The 24,745-nt window shown below is 45.8% G+C and overlaps 2 protein-coding genes across 9 annotated transcripts in view; one reads left to right on the top strand and one right to left on the bottom strand.

Annotated features, from left to right (window-relative positions):
* Slc10a7 (solute carrier family 10 member 7) overlaps positions 1–17,644 on the bottom strand; it is a 227,547-nt gene extending 209,903 nt beyond the window's left edge. For 2 of the 7 annotated variants that reach the window (XM_028892893.2, XM_037206148.1), the window contains exons 1-3: positions 17,298–17,628; positions 11,829–11,911; positions 113–249 (exon numbers count right to left, since the gene is read on the bottom strand). In XM_028892893.2, coding sequence (XP_028748726.1) covers positions 113–249; positions 11,829–11,911; positions 17,298–17,397 — 320 coding nt within the window. In that variant the 5' untranslated portion in view covers positions 17,398–17,628. Of the gene's footprint in view, positions 1–112; positions 250–11,828; positions 11,912–17,297 lie in introns of all 7 variants that reach the window. The other 5 variants (XM_028892892.2, XM_028892891.2, XM_037206149.1 and 2 more) reach the window with 5 other exon arrangements.
* Positions 17,645–18,030: 386 nt separating this feature from the next.
* LOC114709207 (RNA binding motif protein, X-linked-like-1) lies at positions 18,031–21,743 on the top strand. 2 transcript variants are annotated; one of them, XM_028892889.2, is made up of 2 exons: positions 18,031–18,154; positions 20,151–21,743. In XM_028892889.2, the coding sequence occupies exon 2, from the start codon at positions 20,300–20,302 to the stop codon at positions 21,464–21,466; it is 1,167 nt and encodes a 388-aa protein (XP_028748722.1). In that variant the 5' UTR covers positions 18,031–18,154; positions 20,151–20,299; the 3' UTR covers positions 21,467–21,743. The 2 variants fall into 2 exon arrangements, with proteins under 2 accessions (XP_028748722.1, XP_028748723.1); XM_028892890.2 differs by having other exon boundaries at positions 20,197–21,743.
* Positions 21,744–24,745: the final 3,002 nt, after the last annotated feature.

Consider the following 24,745-nt stretch of genomic DNA (forward strand, 5'->3'; position numbering starts at 1 on the left):
TGGTCTCTTTTCCTTCTAACACACAAGTCCTTTGGTTTGTAGTTGCCATAGGAACAATAATGTCACTAGAGGTGCCCCATTAAAAGAATCCTGTCAAAAGGTTTAAACGTACCCTTTTAAAAGCCATTCATTGATGGATGTGACCGATAAAAGCTGAAGAAAGAGCCAGATTGTTGCTGGGAAGAAGGCAAGTGTGAAGATCTGGATGAAAAGATGCAGTTTCAAATGCACCAATGCACTGGTCAGCTCCTGGAGAGTAAAGGACACAAGGACAAGGGTGAGAAACAAACTCTGCAGAACCAGCACTAGGAAAGTGGCGTCACGGGCCTTAGCTCTGAACGCTGAATCGTTTCAAGTCTTAGACCTTTACAAGCATGTGTATAAGGGGCTGTAAGAGAAGAAGCATGAGGACAATTATAAAATAGTTTCATATAAAACCTCTAAGCTATCTAATATGCTCTAAGAACTCAGATCTGTATATTTCTAGACAGTACAGTAAAAGCAAACTAGCATTGGAGTAGTATAGATTCAAAGATTCTTGATGGTGTAAATAAAACACATGTTTACCTACATGAAAAAATTATCTTAAGCTGCGCAGTGGTGGCACATGCCTTTAATCCCAGCACTATGGAGATAGAGGCAGGTGATCTCTGTGAATTCGAGACCAGCCTGGTCTACAGAGTGAGTTCCAGGACAGCCAGGACTATTTCACAGAGAAATCCTATCTCGGAAGAAAAAAAAAAAGAAAAGAAAAGAAAAGAAAAGAAAAGAAAAATTATCATAATAAAAATCTTAGCTAGAATGCACAAGCAAGGTATTTGCACGTATTTCTGATGGTCTATCAAATGTCATGACTTTTCTCAAGAATAATGTGGGAATATATACCAAGAATAATACAATCTCTTAAACAAAATTTTATTTGTAGGTACTAACTCCAAGGATAAAAGTAGTTACAAATGTTCACACATAAGACTATTATATTATCTATTTATTTGCCCTCTTGTTTGTTTGCTTGTTTGTTTTGAGACAGGATCTCAAGTAGCTCAGGCTGGCCTCAAATTCTATAAACAGCCCAAAGACATTCTGATCCCCTGCCTTTATCATCTAAGTATTGGAATTACAGACATGTACCAACCACGCCTGGTTTACTCAGTGGTAGGGATTAAACCCTGGGCTTCATTCTTACTAGGCAAGCATTCTACCAGTTATACAATATGGCTAGCCCACAACATTATCTGTGAAGAGCCAAGTCTAAAGACAACTTAAATGTGCAAATCTGGGATGTTATAGCTTGCACATGGAATGTCCCCACAGGATGATGTGGCAAAGGATAGCATCCAGCAGATGGCATTATACAGGGAGGTGGTGGAAAATTTAGGAGGTGAAGCTAGGCTGGAGGAAGTAGTCAAAGGAGGTATGCCTAGTCCCTCCCCTTCATGTGTCTCACTTCCTCTCCGCAGGGGAGAAGCAGCTCTGCCAAGTACCCCCCACACACACAGTGACAGTGACAGTCAGCCTCACGGCAGCCAAAGTGCTGGAGCAGCAGACCACTCTTCCCTGTAGACTGTTCATCCCGCGTATTTGTCAGAGTTAAAAACACACCTAGCACATGGGAGAACGGTTACATAGGCTGAAGGCTAACCAGCGCTGTGAACTACTAACTACTGCCGAGGATGAAACACAAGACCTTACTTCCACTCCACCCCTGGCACAAGCTCCGGAGAAAGCTGGCAACATGTTCCTTCATTCAAGAAATGCTGAATGAGGCTGAGAGAGTGCTCAGTAGCAGAGTGCTTGCCATTTATGGACAAGGCCTTGGGTTCTGCCCCCAGAACTCCCACGCCCCATCCCACCACAAGCACCCAAACCTGACTTTGATCGCCAGGACCCATCTTTAAAAAGCCAGGCATGTTGTCATGCACTTGTAAACCTAGGATGAAAGAGGCAAAGATGAGCACTTTTAGCCTATTTAGCAAGCCAATTTAGCCTACTTGGTTAGTTCCAGGCCAGTGAGACCTTGTCGCAAAAACAAAGGGGTGGGGGACCAGAGACAATGGCTGAGGAACAGTACTGGAAGTTGTCCTCTGACCCCCCCCCCATACACACACACAGGCGTGTGCACACACACGCGTGCGCACACAGGCACACACACATGGGCATACACATACACACAGGCGTGCACATACAGGCACACACACAGGTACACACACAGGTACACACACGGGCACACACACGGGCATACACATACACACAGGTATGCACACAGGCACACAAACATGTATACATACACATACATACACACGGGCACACACATGGACACACATACAAAGGCACATAAAACATGCATATACACACACACATACAAAAACAAGGAAACAAAATAAAAAGCAGTAAGTCCTATAAAAGCCAAGATAGCATTATTCCATATTTATTTATGTGAAGTAAAGGCCGTATGTTGGAATACACCACCATGAGTAACTGAGAACTGGCTCCATGGGACAGTTTGGTCATTTACACTAATACAGGCAAATCCACTGTACACCACATACTGACTACAGCAGAGCCTCAGAGACATCAAGAGATGCTTGAGACCCGGGCTCTGCCAAGAGCACAGAAGTATGCTAATTACACATCATTCCCTCCAGCCCTTGCCGGGCCTTCCTGTCTGAGAGGCGGCAGAGCTCTCGGATCGAAACAAGCAGCACAACCAAACGCTTAGAACTTGCTGTAGTCACTGCTCAGCTAATGGGATTTCAAACTCGTCATCAGGTTAGAAACAGAGAAACCTGTCTATTCTGCCCTCCTCAGGACCCTTCTGCAGGCTCTGAGCTCTGCTGTGTTCCTAGAGCTAACCATGGTGCCTACAGACACAGACACTTAAGTATTTGTTTAAATGAACTGGCTTTGCCACAGATCTCTGAAAATGTAAGTCTGAAGTTGGATATTAAGGTTAGAATATGTACAGTTTCCCCACAGGTTCATTCCTGTGTGTGTGTGTGTGTGTGTGTGTGTGTGTGTGTGTGTGTGAACATGCACACTCAAGTAAGTGCAGGTGCCCAGCCCATGAACACATGGGCATCCTCTATCACTTTCCACCTGTTTATTTTTATTTTGTTTTGTTTATTTATGTCTGTATTTGTTTGTTTGTTGAACCTGGAGCTTGTCATTTCAGCTAACTGATACCCCGGGGATCCACCTGCCCCTGCCCCAAGTGCCGTGGTTACAAATGCACACTATCAGTCTGGTGTTCACAAGGATCCTGAGGATTACATACACCTCAGGTCCTAGTGTTTACACATGAATACTTGACCCACTGAGCCATCTCTGCAGTCCTGGGTTCCTATTCTGAATGTTTATGTCCAGGCTGGTTGGCACTGCTCTCAGAGGGTATGGAATCTTCCAGAAGCAGACCATGGAAAGCCAGAGCCTGGACCTTGGTTCCATAGCACCCTCTGTCTTGTTCCGGTCTTCCATGATGTGAACAACCTCCACACACATCCCGGCTGGTGAGAGCTGTCTCCCTGTGCTGTCCCTGGCAGGATGAGCGGGAACGGCGAGCCCAATACGCCTTTCCCCTCTCGGGTTTTGTCTGTGCACAGTTTCACTGTACACAGTCACAGAAGTGTATGAGGAACTACTATGCTGGCTACACACAGGGTAAGTTCAGTTAAATCTCACTGCACTTCAATATAACAAAATTTCCAAAACCGCTTCAAACCGTTTCAAAACTTAGAAACCAATAGTCAATAGTCATAAAACTAAAGATTTAGCTGCATTGGTGGCGCACGCCTTTAATCTCAGCACTCAGGAGGCAGAGACAGGTGGAGCTTGAGGAGTTCTAGCCCAGCCTGGTCTACAGAGCGAGTCCTAGGACAGGCAGGGATACACAGAGAGACCCTGTCTTGAAAAACCAAACCAAACAAACAAACAAACGAAAAACTAAAGATTTAACAGTGCATTAGCATAGGACCCTTTATGATTTTCATAAATTGGTCAAATTGGCTGGGAAGATGGGCCAATTTGTAAAGTGCCTCCTCCACAAGCATAAAGGCCTGTGCTTGGATCCCCAGCACCTCTACCAAACACTGGGTGTGGTAAATCGTGTGGGTGACCCTAGTGTATGGAGGGAGTACAAACAGGCAGAGGCCTGGAGTTCAGTTGGCAGCCAGGTTAGCTAGCTGGTGAACTCAGGTTCAGTGAGAAACCCTGTCTCACAACTAATGTGGAGAGCAACGGAGAACGCCACACATCAGCCTTGGCCTCCATACGTTGTGCACATGTGCATATGCAAACACAAGCACACACACACTACATACAAATACAAACGCAAATAAAATAAATAACATTCCATAAAATGTTCAATATACATCAAAGCTGAGTAGGACAAACCCAAATGCTTTCAAATGGACTTGTCAATAATTTACTATCTCCAATGAACAAAAATGCACTATTCTAGGACCAAGTAAGATAGAAAATAATAGCCGGGCAGTGGTGGCGCACGCCTTTAATCCCAGCACTCGGGAGGCAGAGGCAGGCGGATCTCTGTGAGTTCAAGGCCAGCCTGGTCTACAAATCGAGTTCCAGGAAAGGCACAAAGCTACACAGAGAAACCCTGTCTGGGGGGGGGGGGGGACACGACCAGTTAAATTCACTTAGGATCATTTAGTAAAAAATAAATCACAAACCTGTTACTTCCTACTTCCTAAATGTTGAACTAAACTGAAAACAGCAGGGCTTGGAGATGGCCCAGCATTAGTCACTGATATAATCTAAGTTAAATGGCTTTTGAAAATGACGGACTGTTGTACTGGTTTGAACAGGGTCTTTGATGGCTACTCACATATCACAATGAAGTACAGGATCAAAGTACTTCATCATTACATCTACATCCAAATTAGCTGGGTAACTATGAAGGCTTCCCAGGTGCTCACAGAAGTTGGTCCTTAGAGAAATGCCGATAGCTGTGACATTCTTCCTACATCAACTCTTACAATCCACAAAGTTGGCTGCTTTACAGAATAACATTAAATAAGAAGCTAAGGAGTAAGAGACATGAAGTCTCTTGCCAGATATCCCATGGCATAAATAACAGCTGTAGCCATTAAACAGATACCAAGGGACATAGTTAGAGCCATGTCCCAAGCAGAGGACTTTGGTAAGGCAGCTGCTCCACAAAGCATCAGCCAAGGCCAGCAGGAAGACCTCCAAGTCATGGCTGACCCGCACCGCAGCAGGCAAACTCCATTCTGCATCCCTTTCCCACATTTAGAGCCCACTGTAGAACTCAGGCTCAGACAGCCTGCTCCCCTACCGGTGGCTACCCCTAACTATACCATTTCTAAAAGGCCTACAATGAAAAGAACAGGAAAACACAGCCTGTATCAGCTATTTTCAGAACAGCAACCCATCAGTGAGAATATTTAGAATTGCTGGGATGCAATTTATCAGTTCTAAACACTACACACTAATCCTATGTATATCAAAACATACCCCGTAAGAGTTTTAACAGCCTAAAAACTACAGAATGAAAAAAATTAACAAAATCAGTTCCCCATGTTATTAACAGGGTGACCTGAGAAGGGGGTAATTGGCTTTATTCTTTGTCTGAGTTAGCTTTCTATTGCTGTGATAAACACCATGACCAAAAGCAACCTGGGAAGAAAATGGTTATTTCATTTTATGCTTCCATGTTACAAACCATCACTGAGGAAATTTAGAGTGGACACTCAACCAGGAACCTGGAGCAGTAACTAAGTAGAGCCCATGGAGGAAAGCTGCTTACTGGCTTGCTTTCCATGGCTTGCTCAGACTGCTTTCTTAAATCATCCATGCTAGAGGTGGCACCATCCAGTGTGTGGGCCTTCCTACAGTAATCATTAGTCAAGGAAATGCCCCCACAGACTTGCCTACAAGCAGCCTGATGGAAACATCCCCTTAAATAATGTTCCTTCTTCCCGGATGACTGTAGTTCAAGTCAACAAAAAGTAGCCAGCACAATCTTCACTCAGGTCACACCAAAATCCTACCATGTGACCTAGCTATGATCCTGGGCACATACCCAGAGGATCCATATCCTACCACAGAAATCTATGTCCATATCCTACCACACAGAGACACTTGAAAATCTATAATATATATAATATTATATATACACATTATATATACACATTATATAGACGTTATATATTATATATACATTATATACACATTATATACATTATATACATTATATACATATAGATTATATACACATTATATATATACATTATATACACATTGTATACACATTATATATAATATTATATATACGTTGTATATATATTATATACACACATTATAAGCTAATTAAAATATAATTTCTAAAAAAAAGAGTTTAGGGGCTAGAGAGATGGTTCAGCAGTAAGATCAGTGGCTGCTCTTCTAGAGGACCCAGGTTCATTTCCCAGCGCACACACATGGCAGCTCACAACCATCTGTAACTCAAGTCCCAGGGGATTCAACAACCTCCTTAAGCCTCCATGGGCAACACACACACACGGTGCACAGATATACATGAAGACAAAACACCCATACACATAAAATAAATAAATCCATATAAATAAATTTTTAAAGTGTTTGAAAGGGTGTATCCTTTATGATGGATCATGCTTCCCCTAGAAGACATGCATTATTAAGTGATTAAGCATTCTCAAGGCCAGGTATGAGATAACTCCCAACAAATTATTGGTAAGGGAAACCCCAGAGGCCCATCAAACAACATAAGTTGTTGCCACTGTTCCTGGTTACCCATAATAACTACAGGGTAAAAACCCTATTGCTGAGGTCACTGTGCACTTTGGTTATAGCAGATAGAGAAATCAAGCTTGAACTGATTTCTTGAAGCTGAAAACTTCTTTGCTAGTTAGCTTTCACAGTGCCAGAGGTGCCATGCAGGCTACTGGGGAATAAAAGTCATCACTTATCTAGCACTGGACCCTGGGTAAGGATCCAGAATATAAACCCTTTATCCAAGATGTGCCCACTCGTGTAATAATGGCATGACTGTTATGAAGGTAACCAACCACTTTTAACAACAGATTTAAGGCCTGTTCCACAGCAAAGAAATCTTGTCTCGTCCTGTAAACCTGATCAAAAGTCCATGGCTGGAGAGGTCACAGACCCTGGGGTGGAGGTGGGGGGACAGGCATAGAGGGGGTATCTGCTATTGTTCTGCTAAACAGGCACGTTGTCAGACTTCCTTCTAAATGTTTAATTTATATCCATAGATTCAAGCTGCTCTCAACCTTGGTCAGAGAAGTTCCTTTCTACAGTAGACATCAATTAATGCAAAAACTCTTAACTGTTCAAAGTGCTGAGAATAAGTAACTGTTGAGTGTTCGGTCCTAAGTGAGACAACTATCTCGATCTCCACAAGGCTCAGAGCCTATTACAAACGATGGAACAGGTGGGTAAAGAGTGCTATGGAATTCTGCCTTCTAGACATGCCAGGCCAGCTGCATTCATGAATTCACAGTAGCTGTGATTACCTGCACAAAATCAATTAGGTCAATAACTCCAACATGGATGAGTTAAAGAGACGGCTCCGTGGTTAAGAGCACTGGCTGCTATTCCAGAGGACCCAGCATCAATTCCCAGTTGTGAGCATGGCAGCTCAGAACTGTACATAACTCAAGTTCCAGGGGCTCTGATGACCTCAAGCATCCATGCATGTGGTACACTAACATACACGCAGACAAGACACCCATACACATAAAATAAAACCAAATAAATCTCTAAAAAATAATTATTATTCCAGCATGGAAGGGGGAGGAACTCATGAGGTTCTACTTGTAGCTAAGGAGTCACTGGCAACTGATGGCTGCTGGGGTCAGGAAGCCACTTCACTTCATTTCCAGTGTGCACCCACCAATAAACAGGCCACCCGTGATCATCAGAGCAGCACCAACTACACTCCACAGGTTATTTAAAAAAAAGGAAAGAAACTAAAGAGGACTGGAAGGCAGGAGAAGCATGGGTTTCTGAGTCCGGGCAGACGAAAGGAGAAGTTGGGATGATCAAGATACACTGTATAGGGGCTGGAGAGATGGCTCAGTGGTGAAGAGCACCGACTGCTCTTCCAGAGGACCCGGGTTCAATTCCCAGCACCCACATGGCAGCTCACAAAACAAGATACACTGTATACATGCATGAAACTATCAAAGAATAAAAGATAAAAATAAATCAGTAAAACCAAATAATACCAAAGTAAGAGACACAATGCTGAACCAGAATTTTAAGGTTTTTTTGGTTTTTTTTTAAAGATTTATTTATTTATTATCTATACAGAAGAGGGCGCCAGATCTCGTTACAGATGGTTGTGAGCCACCATGTGGTTGCTGGGAATTGAACTCAGGACCTCTGGAAGAGCAGTCGGTGCTCTTAACCTCTGAGGCATCTCTCCAGCCCCAGAATTTTAAGTTTTAATGCCATTTCTTTTTTTTAAAAAAAAGAGAGCCAGGTTGTGGTGGTGCACGTCTTTAATCCCAGCACTCAGGAAGCAGAGGCAGGCAGATCTCTGAGTTTAAAGCCAGCCTGGTCTACAGAGTGAGATTCAGGACAGCCAGGGCTACACAGAGAAACCCTGTCTCAAAAGAAAAAAAAAAAAAAGAAAGAAATGAAACCCACATTATAATAAGATTCTCCCTTCTACAAGAATAAGATGTTATGTTTATTTTTGGCATATTTAGGTGTGTGCTGTGCATGTATGTATACAAGTATGTTTACAAGCATGAGGATACACATTTATGTATGTGGTGCACATGTATGCACTTCCATGTGGAGGCCTGGGATTGATGCCCTGTGTCTTTCTCACTCACTCTCCAGTGTCTACTGAGGGGCAGGGTGTCCCCACGAACTCACAACTCCCCTTTGGCTGGAGGCTAAGCCATCTTACCAGGGAATCCCACCCCACCTGCAGAGCTGAGACTACAGTGGGTGCCACACCCACCCGGCTCTTCCGAAGGTCCTAGGGGCTCACACTCTGCCCTCACACTCGCACACTCTGCCCTCACACTCGCACACTCTGCCCTCACACTCGCACACTCTGCCCACACACTCGCACACTCCTCTGTCCTCACACTCGCACACTCTCCTCACACTCACACTGTCCTCACACTCTCACACTGTCCTCACACTCGCACACTGTCCTCACACTCGCACACTCTGTCCTCACACTCGCACACTCTCCTCACACTCGCACACTCTACCCTCACACTCACACATTCCTGTCTTACACTCGCACTGTCCTCACACTCGCACACTCTGTCCTCACACTCGCACTCTGCCCTCACACTCTGCCCTCATACTCGAACACTCCTCTGTCCTCACACTCGCACACTCCTCTGTCCTCACACTCGCACACTCCTCTGTCCTCACACTCTGCCCTCACACTCGCACACTCCTCTGTCCTCACACTCGCACACTCCTCTGTCCTCACACTCGCACACTCCTCTGTCCTCACACTCACACACTCCTGTCCTCACACTCGCACACTCCTCTGTCCTCACACTCTGCCCTCACACTCGAACACTCCTCTGTCCTCACACTCGCACACTCTGTCCTCACACTCTGCCCTCACACTCACACACTCCTGTCCTCACACTCGCACACTCCTCTGCCCTCACACTCGCACACTCCTCTGTCCTCACACTCGCACACTCTCCTCACACTCGCACTCTGCCCTCACTTACACATTCCTGTCTCACACTCACACTCTGTCCTCACACTCGCACACTGCCCTCACACTCACACACTCCTGTCTCACACTCACACTGTCCTCACACTCGCACACTCTGCCCTCACACTCGCACACTCCTGTCCTCACACTTGCACACTCCTGTCTCACACTCGCACACTGTCCTCACACTCGCACTGTCCTCACACTCGCACACTCACACATTCCTGTCTCACACTCGCACACTCACACACTCCTGTCTCACACTCGCACACTCACACACTCCTGTCTCACACTCGCACAGCGTTTACTCACCAAGTCATCTCCCACCCCCTAGAGATTATATTTTCATAACTTTGTCCTGAGAAACCACCCAGTGTTATCTTTTCTTCCTGCACTGTAAGTGAGAGGAGAGTTACAAGTCTTCCTCTCGCCTCTCTCACATGTGACAATCTCTCTGCATCTTTCCTTTTGAGAGGATCCATTTCAGTGAAGACTGGATCAGTGACGACCATCTCCTCCGTGCACGACAGACTGTGACTTCACAGTGACAGTGCCAACGTGTTTCCTAAGACAACTGTCAGAATGCTAGAATGTGCTCTATAAAAGGCAGTTCAGACAACCTGACAAACCTGAGGAGACAGCATAAGACCTAGGAACCGACCATAACCCACGAGAGTTATAGAAACCAAACACTTGATGAGCCTCAATATACCTTAGCAGAGCAAGTGTACTACAGTTTTCTCCAAAAGTTAAGCTATGAAGTAGGTACTTTAGTCCATTACCATTCTAAAAACATATCCCCAATTTATGTTTATATATACCATTAAAAAATAAACCTAATTTTTAAAAGAAAAAACTATTTCTCCATTTTGGTTCTAGTTTTGTATAGCTCAGGTTAGCTTCAAACTCACGGCAATTCCCTGACCTCAGCACCCTGAACACAAGGTGCGCGAATGACAGTGACCCCCATAGATTCATGTATTGGAATGCTTGGTCCCCAGATGGTAGAACTGCTTGGGAAAGAGGAGGTGTGGCCTTGCAGGGGAAGGTGTTTCACTGAGGGGTGAGCTTTGAGGTTTCTTTCTTTTTTTAATTAACATTTTTCCCTTTATTTCACATACTGACCAGTTTCCCCTTCCTCCTCTCCTCCCAGGCTTTGAGGTTTCAAAAGCCCACACTATGCCCAGCTAACCCTCTCTGCCTCCTGGTTGTTGTCTCAATAGGCAAGCTCTCAGCTACTGTTCCAGCACCGTGCCTGTCTGTCTGCTGCCATGCTCTCCACCATGATGGCAGTGGATTCAGTCCCTGAAACCTGAAGCCCCACTCAGAGGCTCTTTCCAGAGCTGCCTTGGTCACAGTGTCTCCTCACAGCAACAGAAAAGAAACCAGACACTAGGATTAGAGGCATGTGCCACCACACCTGGCTCAAAATCGCATTTTTAATTGTTAGTGTTACCACACATCTTTTTCTGTAGCATGTGAGATACAGAATTACAGTTTTACTTTCTATTTCCTTGATTACATCTCTTCATATGGGTATTCTCACACCAATTTCTTCATTAAAAGCATGGTCATCAAGCAGGGCGGTGGTGACGTACACCTTTGATCCCAGCACTCTAGAGGCAGAGGCAGGCGGATCTCTACAAGTTCAAGGCCAGCTTAGTCTACCAAACAAGTTCCAAGACAGCCAGAGCTGTTACACAGAGAAACCCTGTCTCAAACAACCAAAAAGGGAAAAAAAAGTCATCAAAAAAATAACAAAATACTCAGCCAGGCATGGTGGCACACACCTTTAATCCCAGCACTCAAGAGGTAGAGGCAGGCGGATCTCTGTGAGTTCAAGGTCAGCCTGGTCTACAAAGTGAGTTCCAGGACAGCCAGGGCTGTTACAAAGAAACCCTATCTCAAGAAAATAAATGAATGAATAAATAAAACAAAATAGGCATTCTAATCCCATCTCTAGGTCCTCAATGCTCAACTCTGAAGTTCCTATGCAGACGCAGCATGCTGTCCTGCTGCTGTCCAAGTCATTTTCTGTCACGGTGAAGCCTTTACACAGTAAATCAAGTTAACTTTTCTGCACTGCTCTTCATGTGCCCGCAGGTGACAGTACCTCTGTTTTTAACGACAGTCCACTGTTAAAGAATATCGTTGCGACGGCGATGTAGGACACAGTTATCTCTGGCTTCAGTGGTCCTACAAAGAGAGCAAGGAGTCACTGTTAGAAAAGCATCTGCAGGAAATGAGTTGGTTTAAGGAAGGCTGCTTTCAACATCAGTGCTGTGCCCTCGAGTCCCATTCTCTCCATGTGAAGCATCCCTGTGATGTTATCATGTCTACAATGTCAACAGTGCCCAGGCCGAGAAGCAAGGGTAGATACTATTTGCTTCTCCTGTACATGTGTTCCTGAAAGTCGTATCTACACTGTATCTGTATCACTGTATCTGTGAGTGGGATCGTATTGGAAATAGGACTACTGTAGAGAAAATCAAGATGAGGTTTTCCTGCGATTGGGTGGCTATCCAACAACTACTTATGTTTGCTTGTCTGCTTATGTGTTTGCAGTCGCAGGGATGAACTCAGGGTCTCATATGCTGGGCAAGCATTCCACCACTGAGCAGCACTGCAGCCAGCCCCAGTGACTGGTACTCTGAGAGGGACCTCTGTATGCAGACACACAGCAAAGACAGGACAGCGACTGGAGTTATGACACACCGGCCAAGGAAGCCAAAGATACTTGTGAACATGAGCTAAAAGAAGCAAGAAAGAGGATTTCCCCAGACCTTTGGACGCCTGGCCTACAGAACTGAGAGAATACATTTCTATCATTCTGATGTATTTCTTAGGCAATTTGTTGCTAGAATGGGTTTGCTTCAAGTCAAATTACATGATCACAATCATAGCATAGAGTTCCCAAAACCCTCCACCATATCTACTGATATTATATATATATACATATATATGAGATCAAATTTTGAAAAAAAATCACTTTCTTATTTATACAAATTTATTCATTCAACAAACACTTGTTAATCCACTAATATATCTTCAATATTTGCAGGACAATATAAAAGAAACAAAAATTCCCTCAAACAATGTAATAAGCTATTTTGTATACCTAGCATTAAGAGCCTTTAGCTGAGGCTGGGAAAGCAGAGCACAAAGGGACAAGCATGTCCAGCATTCCATTTGAAGCATAAACTTCTAAAGAGGCACAGTGCTTTCCAAACTGCGAGCATAGCTGTCTCAATCGTACACAGGACACACTTCTGCAACAACTAAAGAGTCAATTGAGGAGCAGAATTTAAAGGAATCTGACTCAGTTTAGAAGTAGAGCGCTCCCATAAGTTTTAACTGTCTGAATTATAACTCGAGTCATTTTTAATCCCACCCCCAGTCCTCACTTTTTGTCAGTCCCTATTCTTGTCTCTCTGGCTCTGTCCACAATGGTACCTCCAGAATCTCTAGAGAAGAAGAGTCTGAGAGAATCAGTGACATGGTTACAGGCAAAAGATAAAGAGAGGTCCAAAGACACATGTCCATAGATAACATGTGGCATTCAATTCAGTGGACTAATCCTGAACCTGCAACGTTCCACATTCAGAGACAAGCCACACCGACTTTTGTAGATGCACATCTACAATACTAGATGCACATCTAAAGAGTTCTAAGCCAAGAAACTTAGTGGGGCTATTCCAGGGCTACTTAGAATGTACCTGTCAGGGAGAAAGGGGAGTAAAGAGACCCAAGGCTCCTCCTTGACACACACAACTGTAAAGCTAACAGGTGGCCCCAAGTTGGGAACTCTTCAGGACTAGAAGTCACCTGGGTCACAAATGAAAATTGGCAAATACTTAAACGGAGGAAGGAGTTGAAACTAGGATATAAATTTGTCCCTTTTCCAAACTAATAATTGTATCTCCCAGGTCACCAAAACAATAAGATTCCGATCTTTATAAAGCTTAATTAGTTGGTGGTTTCCTTTGCCTTTAAACACAATTCAAATAATATTAGTCAACAGAAATGGAAGAAACTCACACAATCAAAAAAGAAGAGGTCAATAAGAAAATGAAGCCATTTTGAGTCCTAAAACCCAATCTTTTTATTTTGTTGTTGTTTGTTTTTTGAGACAAGGTCTCTCTAATACAGTCCTGCCTGTCCTGGAACTTGCTCTGTAGACCTTGAACTGAGAGCCACCTGCCTCTACCTCCCTAACAATGAGATTAATGGGGTTGCCTGGCCACCCTGCCTGCCTCACCCAGTAACATTCCACAGAAGCCATTCTTTATCTATGTCCATCTCACCTCCAAGCATCATCTAAAATATTCTAAGACTGAAGGGCTTGTGCATATGCTTTCAATCCTAGAAAAGGCAGGAGAGTCTGTGTGAGAAGGCCAGCCTAGATTTTATATATATAGCTAATGCTAGGCCAGCCAGGGCTAACTGTCAGACGATGTCTCAAAAAAGAATAAATTAATTAAAATAAAAAAATAAAATACTCACCTTTAATCCCAGCACTTGGGAGGCAGAGGCAGGCGGATCTCTGTGAGTTCGAGGCCAGCCTGATCTACAAAGCGAGTTCCAGGACAGCCAGGGCAACACAGTGAAACCCTATCTTAAAAAAAAGGATTGTGAGAGAAATATTTTCAGTGACATTTCTGCCCTTGTTTTTAAATTTGTGTTGATGAGGGCACAGTGAAAGTGTTGCTTGATGCTATTTTGAGTTTTGTTTTTTATTTTACAGGTGAGACCATGAGCTGAAATGGTCACAAAAAATAAAGTTCTCAACCTAACAACCTACAGAGAAAATCCCAAATTGTTTGGCTCTTCTTAAGACAAGTAGGTTTTACACATGGAAGGCCCTAGAAGAAACACAATGTCTAATATTTAGCTGATTCTGCCCTGTTCTCTAGACTAAAAATCAAAGCATAGAAAATGTCTTTATTTTACAGGGCCTTCTCTTTATAGTGATTACTTATCTTTAATTCTCTCTCTGTCTCCATCTCGGTCTCTCTCCCCAAAACCATTATTTTAGTATTTTGCCACTGTTATGATAAAAGAGGAAGCCCAGGTCTCCCCTAACTAAGCTCTGATCTGTTACCTGGCTTCAGGCCCTAACATTACAAAAGCAGCATTGGGAGGTGGGGGAGGGGCTGCAGAAGTGCTTTGGGTAGAGCGTGAGCTTAACAAGGGTGCACCAAGGTCCTGGGTTCACCCCCAATATTCCAATCAAAAAATAAAGTGGCATGATGGTTTAAAACGTGTTATAAGCTGAGAATATTCTGCTTCTACTTTATGACTGAAAAAAAAAATCCTGTGCTAATACCATAAGGATTGTTGAAAATGGAACATATTTCTTTTTTTCTTCTTCTTCTTTTTTTTTTTTTTTTTTTTTTTTTTTTTTTGGTTTTTCGAGACAGGGTTTTTCTGTGTAGCTTTGTGCCTTTCCTGGAACTCACTCTGTAGACCAGGCTGGCCTCGAACTCACAGAGATCCGCCTGCCTCTGCCTCCTGAGTGCTGGGATTAAAAGTGTACACCACCACCACCACCACCACCACCACCACCTCCACCACCGCCGCCGCCCAGCTGGAACATATTTCTAAGACACAATAATGTACAAAAGTTCAATAAACAGAGTCCAATAGAACAAACAAGATCACAGAATTCATCTTGTATCTGCCAGAGCAAGAAGTCCCAGAGAATTGATTTAACCATTCAGCCACCTTCCTGTCCACATAGCATTCAGAAAATTCAAGTAAAAGACATTTGGCAAGGCCAGCTTCTGCAGAATTACAGGCCACACATCACCAGGGATTTCATCGCAGTACTGAGCAAATTAAGTGCTCTCACCCCGAGCACTGTAACCAGTACAGTGTGCACCGTGGGTCATTTCAAAGACCCTAGACCTGCACGTCTCACAGCTCTAGGGACAAGTTTCCCAAAAGCTCACAGAAAGGGTGTATCAAAAACTAACTCTGGCCGGGCAGTGGTGGCGCACGCCTTTAATCCCAGCACTTGGGAGGCAGAGCCAGGCGGATCTCTGCGAGTTCGAGGCCAGCCTGGGCTACCAAGTGAGTCCCAGGAAAGGCGCAAAGCTACACAGAGAAACCCTGTCTCAAAAAACCAAAAAAAAAAAAAAAACTAACTCTGGAGGCAGGTGGATCTCTGAGTTCAAGATCAACCTGATCTACAGTGAGTTCCAGGACAGCCAGGGCTACACAGAGAGACACTAGGGGTTGGGGGTGGGGGTGGGAGTGGACCCACAATAACTTATTCTGTGTTGCATCGAAATTCTATGTATATATGTTGCATTTAAATTTTAAAATATGTAAATTTAAAAGGAAAAAACTCAAATAATCAAAAGCTTTCCTATCCACAATCACCGTTTTAAATAATTCCATTCAAACGATTCCAGAAGCTACTTCTAAATGGAGAAACTAGGGATGGGGGAAGAATGAACCACTTACTATTCTGAGGTATCATGCATTCACTTCCGAAGGTTTTAACAAGAAGGTACAATTTCAAATACCCACATAAGCACCTCCTACTTGAAAATGATTATGTATGTCCTCTTCTGTCCTTACTTGGACCCACTGCAGGATCTATCCATCAATAAACTTGGGATCTAACACACAGGGTCAAAAACACAAATGAGTTGAAGAAATTCAATGAATGTCTATGAAAAGCAGGACAAGGTTGTCTGAAGGTGGGGAAGAAGGTATAAAAGGCCAAAGACACTTCCCACGTCCCCACCAGTGTCCACAGACCACATTACAAAGCTCCTACTATTCCCGGATTGGCTGGGGTTTTAACCCATCCACACTTCCTTGTGCAAACATACACTGCATAGCCTAACACAGTCTGCATCTGTTAGATTGCTGCTGTAGCAACTGAATCCCCGCAGCACACGGAAGTAGTGCCCTGTAAGGAAAGAGTGCAACGTGTCAGTCGGCTTGGGAGTTTTGGAGTGTCAGCAGCTAAGGCACACTATCCCTCTCCACCACATGATCCACAAAAAAAAGTTTGGAGCAAGAGAGTCCTTTCTCTTTTTTTTCGTTTCTTTCTATTCTCTCTCTCTCTCTCTCTCTCTCTCTCTCTCTCTCTCTCTCTCTCTCTCTCTCTCTCTCTCTCTCTCTCCCTCTCCAACAGCCCTTTTTTTTTTTTTAAGGTGCAAAAGGGAGGAGTCGGAAATAGACTTGATAATGAGATCCACTCCAGGACAGATAAGGAACTTGTGGCAACCTAAAGTACCTTGAGATGGGATGCTACTCTAACAGCAAGAGGACTAAGTTTCATTTTCTGTAACCTCACTCCCGGCACTGAGCAGAAGTCATTTGATTGCCCGCAGAAAAAGCAACCTGTGCTCCAACTCCTCTGCCCGGCTCCTAATGCCCTGCCCTGCCGGGTCTGCAGGTGAGGACACCTGGCAGAGCCCCCGGGGAGCACGCCGCCGTGGGTGGAGGGGCTGGCGGGGCACGGTCCCCACGGCAGCCGGCCGGGCGGCCGCTCCTCCCGCAGACCCGCAGAGGAGTCCTGACGTGGGACCCGCCGCGGTGCAGCCGGCAGGGGTGCGGCACTTACCCCCGTTCACGCCGACCGACGGCTCCAGCTTGGCGGCGCCGATCGCCACCACTATCCCGACCATGAACCACTCCTTCCTCGCCCTCTCCAGCAGCCTCATGGTGGTTAGGGTGGGTGGGTTTGGTTTATTTGTTTGGCCGGCTGGCTTTCCAAGCGGCGATCCCTGAATCCCCGGGGCGTCTCCACACTTTGCTCGGTCCCTCCAGACATGCAGCAGAGCAAGTCAAATTGCCACTCGTAAACTAGAGACCGGAGGGCTGGCTCGGGCGGCTCCGAGGCGGGCTGGGAGTAGTAGTATCCAGTGACAGGAAAGCCTCGCTGAGCGCCGCCATCACTACCACGCGCCTGCGAATAGGCGCGCACGCGGGTCGCGGACTCCAGGGTACGGGAGACGTAAAATGGAGGCACACCGGGCGAGGGGGGAGGGCGGAGGGGGCCAGCCCGCGGCTGCACGAGCAGGACCGGCTGCCGTGCAGACGTGTCCGAGCTCGGGGAGGCCCGCGGCGGGGAGGCGGGAGGAGGCGCCCCAGACGCCTCGCCTCGCCGTGGGCGTCGCCGCAGTCCCGCCGTGCCGACGGCCCCCCGAGCCCCCGGGCATGCCTCGCAGAGAGCGTCTCTCGCTCCGCCCGGAGCCCGCGGGACGCGCGGGTGCGCCTGGGTGGTACCGGGTTTCCGCGGCGGTTCTGGTGCGCTCCTCCTCGGGGCATTACGACGACGGCCGACGTCGCGTTGACGTTGCGCGGGGGGAGGGGAGGCACTCGCGGCCTCTGGTTCTCGGCGGGAGCGGTGGCGGCAGACGCGTGTGGCGACCGGCGCGGGAAAGCGGCTTCCTACTTGGGGAAGCGTTAGCCCCGGGGGTAGGTTGAAAATCGGTGGCGGAGCAGACGTCCGGGACGGCAGGCCTCCCGCCTTCCCGCAGCGGCGGCGGCGGGGGGAAGGCGGGGAAGGCGGGCCGGGCCTTCCCGCCAGGTCGGTGGCCTGCCCGGGCCTTTCTGCCCGACCGCCTTCCCGGCCAAAACCCGCCCCGGGAGTGGGGAGGACGGCCGGGATGGGGCAAATCTTCCCTGGGGGGGCGGTGAGAGAGCGGCCCAGGCTCCTCCCCACCCGTGTGCCGCGCGTGGGCGGGCGATTCCGGAGGCCGCGTGGTGCGGGCCTTTGCCTGACCCCGGAGCAGAAGCACTAAAGCAACAGGACGGCCGAGGGGGCCGGGAACTCAGAACAAAAGCAGTGAGGGTCGAGACCCAGGGTGGAGGGTCTGATGTCCGGCCCCCGGTTCCTTGCATTGCATTCTGGCGACCTATGACATAGTTTCACGAATGGTCTTCCGAGCATCTACCCTTCCTCTTTATGCACCCAAAGAAAGAAAGGAACAAAGTATTGTGGGACATTTTGAAGCAGCCTGGTATCAGCCACTTGAATAGTTTACTATGGAACGTAACGTTCGAAAGCGATTATACCAGACTTTCATTCTGGATGCATTCAAAGCTTGAAAGAGACTCGGCTTGCAATTTGCTCTATTTAACTTTATCTTGCTGACATGACTCGCTATCCAAAAACTAAGCTGCTTTAAGCAGTTGTGCTATCAGTTCCCAGTTGCACAGCCCCCACTGTAATTATACATCAGGCAGCATGAAGAAAAGCTAATCTCAAGATAAAAAGAACTTAATAGGGAGACATTAAACAATTTACCAGGCAAAAGAAGTACATGAAATGTGATAAAAGATTAATAGAAGGCAGTCACAAGGTAAGTGGAGTTTTGGGAAGTAAAATTTATAACATAATTTTCTTACAGTAATTTTCTCAGTTCAAAAAAAAAAAAAATCTGCCCCAAAGGGCCATCACAAAGATGGTGCTGGCTTATTAAGTCTACTCACAAGTTCATTCTAGAGGCTTTGATCTGTTTAGAACAGAATCTTAATTCATAGAAGACTATTTTAACAAGAGTTCATTGAAAATCGTATTGTCCAGGACCGTATTAGTTTGCTAGGGCTGCTATAACAAATACCAACACACACACACCCTTAAAAAAAAAACTGGTTGCACCCAGACAGTAGACATTGGTTATTTTACTGTTGCAGAAGAAGAAAATCTAAAGTGGAGGTGTTGGAGGGCCATGTGTTCTCTGAAGGCCCTTTTCAGTTTCTTGTGGCTGTTGGCATCCCCTGGCTTCCTTGATTTAAGGTTGTGATGCTCCAATGTCTGCTGGTTTGGTTTCACAGTCCCCTGCGTATGTCTCTAATGACTACGTCATTTATTCTGCATCCATTGTCAACATTGCCTTTTTTCTGCATATATTACAAAGATAGTTGTCCGTGGATTTAGAACTTACCCAAGTAATCCAGAATGATGGGTCAGATTCCTTTACATGAATTATATATATGAGCTTATATTCTTCCTCCAAATTAAGTAACTGTTTAGTAATGTCCCCTGTAAAAAGCATGTCTTCCTGAACCTCAGAATTTGACTTCTGTTAGAAATGAGATGTTTGTAGGTATAAATACCTAAGAAGAGGTTATACTAGATTCAGGCAGGTCCCCAATCCAGTGACTGCTGTTCTTTTAAGAATGTAATGTGAAGGTATGCAGGAGAGACAGGTGGAGTATGAGCACCACATGAAGGGGAAGCCCTAACTGGCTTGAGGTATCTGTAAGCCAGGGATCTGAAGAACTGCTGGCTACCACTAGAAGCTAGGAGAGAGGCCGGTACAGATTTTTGTTCAGGCTTCTGATAGAAACCTCACCTTCATACTTGATGAGCCCCTGAACTATCAGAAAGTCAATATTTTTAATCCCTCCCCCATTTGCAGTGCATTGTTACAGCAGCCTGAGGAAACTAATACAAAACTATTCACAGGTGCTCGTGTGCAGTAGTCCTAGCGGCTTTTCTGTTCTGTTCTGAGACCCAGCAGCTGTCACCGCTGAGCTACTTAGAAGACCCATTCAGCGAGCTTCTAGGAGCTTGAGACCTTCACAGTCCCCTCCGACTCTGAGCTGGAAGGAAAGATGGTTGAAGCAGATCGCCCAGGAAAGCTCTTCATTGGTGGGCTTAATACAGAAACAAATGAGAAAGCCCTTGAAGCGGTATTTGGCAAGTATGGACGAATAGTGGAAATACTTTTGATGAAAGACCGCGAAACCAACAAATCAAGAGGATTTGCTTTTGTCACCTTCGAAAGCCCAGCAGATGCTAAAGATGCAGCTAGAGATATGAATGGGAAGTCCTTGGATGGAAAAGCCATCAAGGTGGAGCAAGCTACCAAACCATCATTTGAAAGTGGCAGACGTGGACCACCTCCACCTCCAAGAAGCAGGGGCCCTCCCAGAGGTCTTCGAGGAGGAAGTGGAGGAACTAGGGGACCCCCTTCGCGTGGAGGATACATGGATGACGGTGGCTATTCCATGAACTTTAACATGAGTTCTTCTAGGGGACCACTTCCAGTAAAAAGAGGACCGCCACCACGAAGCGGGGGTCCCCCTCCTAAAAGATCAACGCCTTCAGGACCAGTTCGAAGCAGCAGTGGAATGGGAGGAAGAGCCCCAGTGTCACGTGGAAGAGATAGCTATGGAGGCCCTCCACGAAGGGAGCCCCTGCCATCTCGCAGAGATGTTTATTTGTCCCCAAGAGATGATGGATATTCTACAAAAGACAGCTATTCAAGCAGAGATTACCCAAGCTCCCGTGACACCAGAGATTATGCACCACCACCAAGAGATTATACCTACCGTGATTATAGTCATTCCAGTTCACGTGACGACTACCCATCAAGAGGCTATGGTGATAGAGATGGATATGGTCGGGATCGTGACTATTCAGATCATCCAAGTGGAGGTTCCTACAGAGATTCGTATGAGAGTTACGGTAACTCCCGCAGCGCACCCCCTACACGAGGGCCACCACCATCTTATGGAGGAAGCAGTCGCTATGATGATTACAGCAGCTCACGTGATGGCTACGGTGGAAGTCGAGATAGTTACTCAAGCAGCAGAAGTGATCTCTACTCAAGTGGCCGTGATCGTGTTGGCAGACAAGAACGGGGGCTCCCCCCTTCTATGGAAAGGGGGTACCCTCCTCCACGTGATTCCTACAGCAGTTCAAGCCGAGGAGCACCAAGAGGAGGTGGCCGTGGAGGAAGCCGATCTGATAGAGGGGGAGGCAGAAGCAGATACTAGAACCAAGACTTTGGATCAAGGTCTCCATTCAAAGAAACAAAAAGATGGAAAGTCTTCTGTCGTAACTACCCAAGGACTACTAAGAAAAGTTGTGTTACCTTTTTAAATTTTTCTGTTTTAAGTTCCCCTTCATCATTTTTGTGTTCTTGTGAGGATAAAAGTAAAACATGATTAATTTTGATATTATGAATTGCTTTCAATAAGCAAATGTTAAATGTGTAAGACTTGACTTGTACTAGTGTTGTAATTTTCCAAGTAAAAGTGTCCCTAAAGACAATTTCCTGTCTTGATTTTTTTTTCCCCTTCTAGGAAATGAGGTGAGCCATTCTAAGATCTTTGAGGGACTGTCTAGATATCCTTTGGTCCTGGAGAGTTGAATTAGCCTGCCTATACAGACAAGCTAACTGTTAGGGGTAGTAGAGGGTGGTGGTGGTGGTGGTTTGCTACTCTTAGGATCTTGGGTTGTCTTCTGACTTAAGCCTCTGTGAAAAACTTGAAGGGCTATCGCCCAGAACACAAGAAAGCAAAGGCACAAAGCTGACTGGTTTTTTGTTTTTGTTTTTTTCCTCGACATTTCTTTGGGAATCTTCAAGAGCCTCCCTTTTCCCTCTCCGTTTTTTTATTCTTTATTTGGTTTTTGACACAGGGTTTATCTGTGTAGCCTTGGCTGACCTGGAACTCACTCTAGACCAGGCTGGCCTTGAACTCAAAGATTCACGTACTTCTTTCCTGAGTGCTGGGATTTCCCCCCCCCAACCCCCCAGACAAGGATTTTCTGTGTAGCTTTGGCACCTTTCCTGGAATTCACTCCGTAGTGAGTCCAGGATGGCCTTGAACTCAGAGACCCACCTCTGCCTCCTGAGTGCTGGGATTAAAGACGTGTGCCACCACTGCCCAGCTGCATTGTTTAATATTTTTTTTAAGATTTATATATTTATGTGTGTATGAGTGCCTGTGAGTTTTTGTGCATCACTTGTATGTAGGTTCCTATGGAGACCAGAAAAGGGAGAATAGGGTTTTACTCTGTAGCCCTAGCTGGCTTCACACAATGATCCTACTACTACACCTCCCCAGGGCTAGATTTTAGGTATGTAGCATCACTACTGGCTATCATTTTTTCTGAGGCTTTTCTGTTGCATTACCTCATTTGCTTTCAGGAAAAAATGGACACAAAAACAGAAAGACAAGATGAGTTGTTTACTCAGTAAGTATTCTTTTGGTCCCGTACTACAAAGTACCTCTGGGGGTTGGGGATTTAGCTCAGTGGTAGAGTGCTTGCTAGGCCCTGGGTTCGGTCCTCAGCTCCGGGAAAGAAAAAAAAAAGTACCTCTGATATGGACTGGAGAAGTAGCCCAGCTGGTAGAATGCTTGCCTAGCATACACGACACCTTGGGCACATAAATTTGAGTGTGAACTGAGTATGGTGTAACCCTAGTACTTGGGAGCTTGGGGTGGGAGGATCGGCCCTGTTTCAAAAACCTTGGGATTAGTAATTCATAAGAATTCTCATGGTTCTGAAGACTGACGTCTAAGGACAGTACTAGCATCTGGTTGTCGCCTCATGCTACATCATAACATGAAGGGGTCATTCATGTAAATCAAAACAAAGGCTCTGGCCATCATGGCCAGCCCACCTCAGTACTAACTAGTTCTCTCCCAGAAGCTCACTTAACGAGTAGGAATTTGGGGAATGTTTCTGTGCAATATGAGAAGATACATACAAGCTATCCCAAGTATTTTTAGTGAAGAAAGTGCACCTCTACCATATGCCAGGGGTGGGGTGGGTACTGAGCAGTCAGTATGTGAAGCTGACCCCAGGGAGCTTATCTCATGAGAAAAACTGAATTCGGGCTGTGTTGCTGGCTACACAAGGTCCCCAAAACCCAAGTAAATGGGTGTAATCCCATTGCTTGGGAGGTGGACAGGAATCCATCCCTGGGGCAAACTGGCTAGCTGGACTAGCCAAAACAGTGAGCCCTGGGTGCAACAGTGACCCCAGTGGAGAGCAACTAAGATGCCCAGCATCAACCTCTGTCCTACACATAGACACATGCAATCATACCACACACACAAGAAGCTAAATGCCAACACTTGGATTTGTGGAAAGAAGGTGTTAAGAGTCATCTCGTCTGGAAGATGCATCCTTGAGACCTGCAGGATGGACGGGTATGTGGGAGAACTCGCAGGTAAGGAGGAGCTTGATTTTATAAAACTCAAAAGGGATGGGAAAGGCTTGTGGGGAGCTGGGTAGGATACAGATCATGAGAAACCTCTGGTGTTATCATTAGGGTTTGGCTTTTGTCCACAGATACTATAAAAACAAAAAATTGTAAATCAGCACATAACATGACCAGTTTTGCTGAAGACATTGTTGTAGAAGCTGTCCAGTCTAGACCTACTTCAAGAAGAAATAAGTCCATGGAACTCAGTGATTAGTACAAGAATTGTTAGTATACACGGGAGGACTCAGTCGCCTGTCACCTCCTCTAAGGGGACCAGTAACTGGGAAACTGAGCAAGTCAAACCTTTCCCAGGAATTTGGAGTGTGTGAATAGTTATACATAGGCAAATAAAAGCTCTAGTCACGTGAGGGGTTTCTGCTCAAATTAGCTGTGAGACTTTTCTGTAGATTGAAGTTATTTAGTAAATACCTACTTTGGTGGTTGGTTAGTTAGTTTTGGTTTTTGTTGCTGTTTTGCTTTGAGACAGGGTGCCTCTGTGTAACTGACACTGCCCTGGTAGCCCAGGCTGGCCTGAACCAGGAGATCCACCTGCCTCTGCCTCCAGGGATTAAAGGCGTGAGCCACCGCTGCCAGACCAGTGCCTCCTTTGTAAGCTTTGTTTTTGTCCGTGTGCATGTACTGGGGGTTAGACCTGTGGCGTCACATGTGAGAAGGCCAACACTCCACCTTCCCACATCCCCAGCCCCCCTCCTCTCTCTCTCTCTCTTTTTCTCTCTCAGTTTTGAGGCACTGTCTCACTAAGTGGCTCAGGCAGCCTTTGATCCTTGGAACCCTCCTGCCCTCAGCCTTCTGAGTAACTGGGATTACAGGCCTGTAGCACCAAACCAGACTACTTTTTAAACTATGTCTTACACTGGCCATTTCATTTCTTTGACTAGAGTTCATTTTCTTTACATAACATCTATAAACAATTATTGCCAAAAGCAGATAAGCCTGTGCCATTATACTTGACACTCTTACATCTGATAGCATGTTAATAGAAAGTCTATCCCATGAGCCTGGGATTGAGTGACATAGAGCATGTGCACTTTCTTAC

This window comes from Peromyscus leucopus, chromosome 5 (genome assembly GCF_004664715.2).
Source record: "Peromyscus leucopus breed LL Stock chromosome 5, UCI_PerLeu_2.1, whole genome shotgun sequence".
Taxonomy (NCBI): Eukaryota; Metazoa; Chordata; class Mammalia; order Rodentia; family Cricetidae; genus Peromyscus; species Peromyscus leucopus.